The 2,432-nt window shown below is 40.6% G+C and overlaps 1 protein-coding gene across 1 annotated transcript in view; it reads left to right on the top strand.

Moving 5' to 3' along the window:
- Window positions 1-267: 267 nt before the first annotated feature.
- The window catches only part of LOC104627113 (supervillin-like), a gene marked incomplete at both ends in the record, with an annotated part of 11,943 nt that continues 9,778 nt past the window's right edge, over window positions 268-2,432 (top strand). Inside the window, 3 exons of the mRNA XM_010295221.1 lie at window positions 268-443; window positions 544-688; window positions 1,027-1,303. Coding sequence (XP_010293523.1) covers window positions 268-443; window positions 544-688; window positions 1,027-1,303 — 598 coding nt within the window. The remainder of the gene's footprint in view (window positions 444-543; window positions 689-1,026; window positions 1,304-2,432) is intronic.

The following is a 2,432-nucleotide window of genomic DNA, read 5'->3' as shown; positions in this document are numbered from 1 at the left end:
TGAGTTAGCTACCAACTAAAGATACACCTCATAGCATTCCCTGTACTTGCTTCCAGTCATCCTCAACAACGAGATGTCACAGTGCAGACCACTGTCCTGGCCTTACTTGCACTGCAGGGCTAGTCGCTAGTGTCACTGCAGAAACTCAGATATTTGGAGGAGTTTGTGTTCAACGCACTGTCAGCTTGCAGCACTAGGAAACTGGAGGATCAGGGTATCACCTAACCTAATGATAGGTTGTTTTTTTTGTTTTGGTTTGGTTTTTAGGTGCTGGTGTTTGATTTTGGCAGTGAGGTATATGTATGGCATGGAAAGGAAGTTACTTTAGCGCAAAGAAAAGTGGCATTTCAGCTGGCAAAACACCTGTGGAATGGCACCTTTGACTACTCCAATTGTGACATAAATCCTCTGGACCCAGGAGAATGCAATCCCCTCATACCCAGGTATCAAAACTCAAGTTTAGTCTCTTTGCAGAAACTTAGTTTTCTTGCCCTTATTTCACGGTGTTTAATTTTATTCTATTTCTTTTGTTCCCTTGTACAGAAAGGGACAAGGACGCCCAGACTGGGCTGTGTTTGGCAGACTCACAGAACATAACGAGACCATACTGTTCAAAGAAAAATTTCTTGATTGGACAGAGCTGAAGAAGCTCAATGAGAAGAATTCTAGTGAATCCCTTCACCAGAAGGTGCATATAATAAGCATGCTAGGTATTTCAAACTAAATGACCTAGCTGGGACTGAAGCCAGGGAAACTTATTCTCAAGGATCCAGAGCACTTTCTTTATCTTGTGGGCTTTTACCTAGGGGTCAGAACATCACCACCTACAGTGAGCCCACCGAGTTGCTTTATATTAATGCCAAGCAGCTCGATGAATACTGCCAAGGTGGCTTTGACAAAGCGTGATGAGAATGATGAGAAGATATTAAAGTACTGAAATACGCAGGAGTCAAACTGTTTGACTGGAACTGTTGCGTAAGAAGAAAAAAAGCTATGCTTACAGAAATTTCTTCTGTTTTTTGACAGGAAGAATCCAGATCTGACTCTAAACCATATGATGTCATGCTAATGGTACCTGTGCCTCAAACAACTGTTGGCACAGTCTTGGATGGAATGAACATTGGCCGAGGCTATGGACTTGTAGAAGGAGAAGATGGGAGGCAGTTTGAAATTATCACTGCATCTGTGGATGTCTGGCACATCCTGGAATTCGATTATAGTAGACTGCCTAAGCAAAGCATAGGGCAGTTCCATGAGGGAGACACATATGTGGTGAAGTGGAAGTACATGGTGAGCACTACAGGTTAGTGAGCAATTCCATTTCATCCTGCTTGAAACATGGAGAAGTGCAGCTAAAACTGCTGCTGTTAGTGGTGAGATCCAAATCTAGACTTCCTTGGATGTGAAACTGTTTTAAAGGTTAGAAATGCTAATTTAGCTTTTCTAGGCCATTAAGAAGTAGAGCTTATTATTTTATTTTGTTTAAAAGAGCATTAAAAAAACCAAGCTGTAGTTATTTTTCATACATCAAATGTAATACTGTCCATCTCTGCTTTTACCCAACAGTGGTCTTGTACGTGTTGACAGGACAGCTCATTAAGACAGAATTGTGCCCACAGCTTAACACCAAAATAACTAGACAGCTGGACTAATGACAGTGGTCTGAATGTCTTGCAAGAGAGGTAGGCTTAGCAACAAGGCAAGCCTTTGCTGGGTAATGGAGAACAGTAACAATGACAGAAAAAGCCCTTGCCAACTCATTGCCCTTGTTGTCGTTTTTGCTGTTTCTAGAAACCCTTTGCTCTGGGTTTCAGTCTCAAGTGGAAAACTTTAGCAGTGTTCTGACAAAGAGCCTGAGACCAGCAGGTAAATGTTGAGCATCAGTCAGCTCAGTATGCTTGCTGGAACTCTCTTCTGGCACTAAGCTAAGAATAGGTGGCTTTTGTGGTAAGTGAAACAGAAATAGTCTAAAAATTATTGTTCCAAATAGGAAAATATTAAAATTGGTTGAAAGAAGTATAACAGCTATACAGCTTCAGGCTTTTAGCCAAAATTTTAGGTGGGTCTGATTCAGGATCATTGAGTTCACATACTGACAAATCCAAGAAAAACAGAAAAGCTTGTAAGTCTTGGGAGAAGTAGGTAACACTAACACTTAACTGTAAACAGACTCCTAATCCAAATGGATGAAAAAAGATTCCATCACTCCAAAACACAGAATAAATTTTTATGTAGGAGGCAGTACTTTTATGGGCTGAATGTACAGATAAGAGTGAAAACCGTAAGTTTAAGAAGCGACTAGTGGTTTGAGTATTCTCAACTTGAAAAAAACAGGGTGCTTTCTCCTAACTTTTTCAGTTGGATGCTGCTCAGCACTGCTGAAATCAAGGCAGAAGTTTTAACATGTTTTTAAGAATCTGTTTTAAAGCTTT

This window comes from Phaethon lepturus, unplaced genomic scaffold, assembly GCF_000687285.1.
Source record: "Phaethon lepturus isolate BGI_N335 unplaced genomic scaffold, ASM68728v1 scaffold10729, whole genome shotgun sequence".
Taxonomy (NCBI): Eukaryota; Metazoa; Chordata; class Aves; order Phaethontiformes; family Phaethontidae; genus Phaethon; species Phaethon lepturus.
This window is presented reverse-complemented; position numbering and strand designations above follow the sequence as displayed.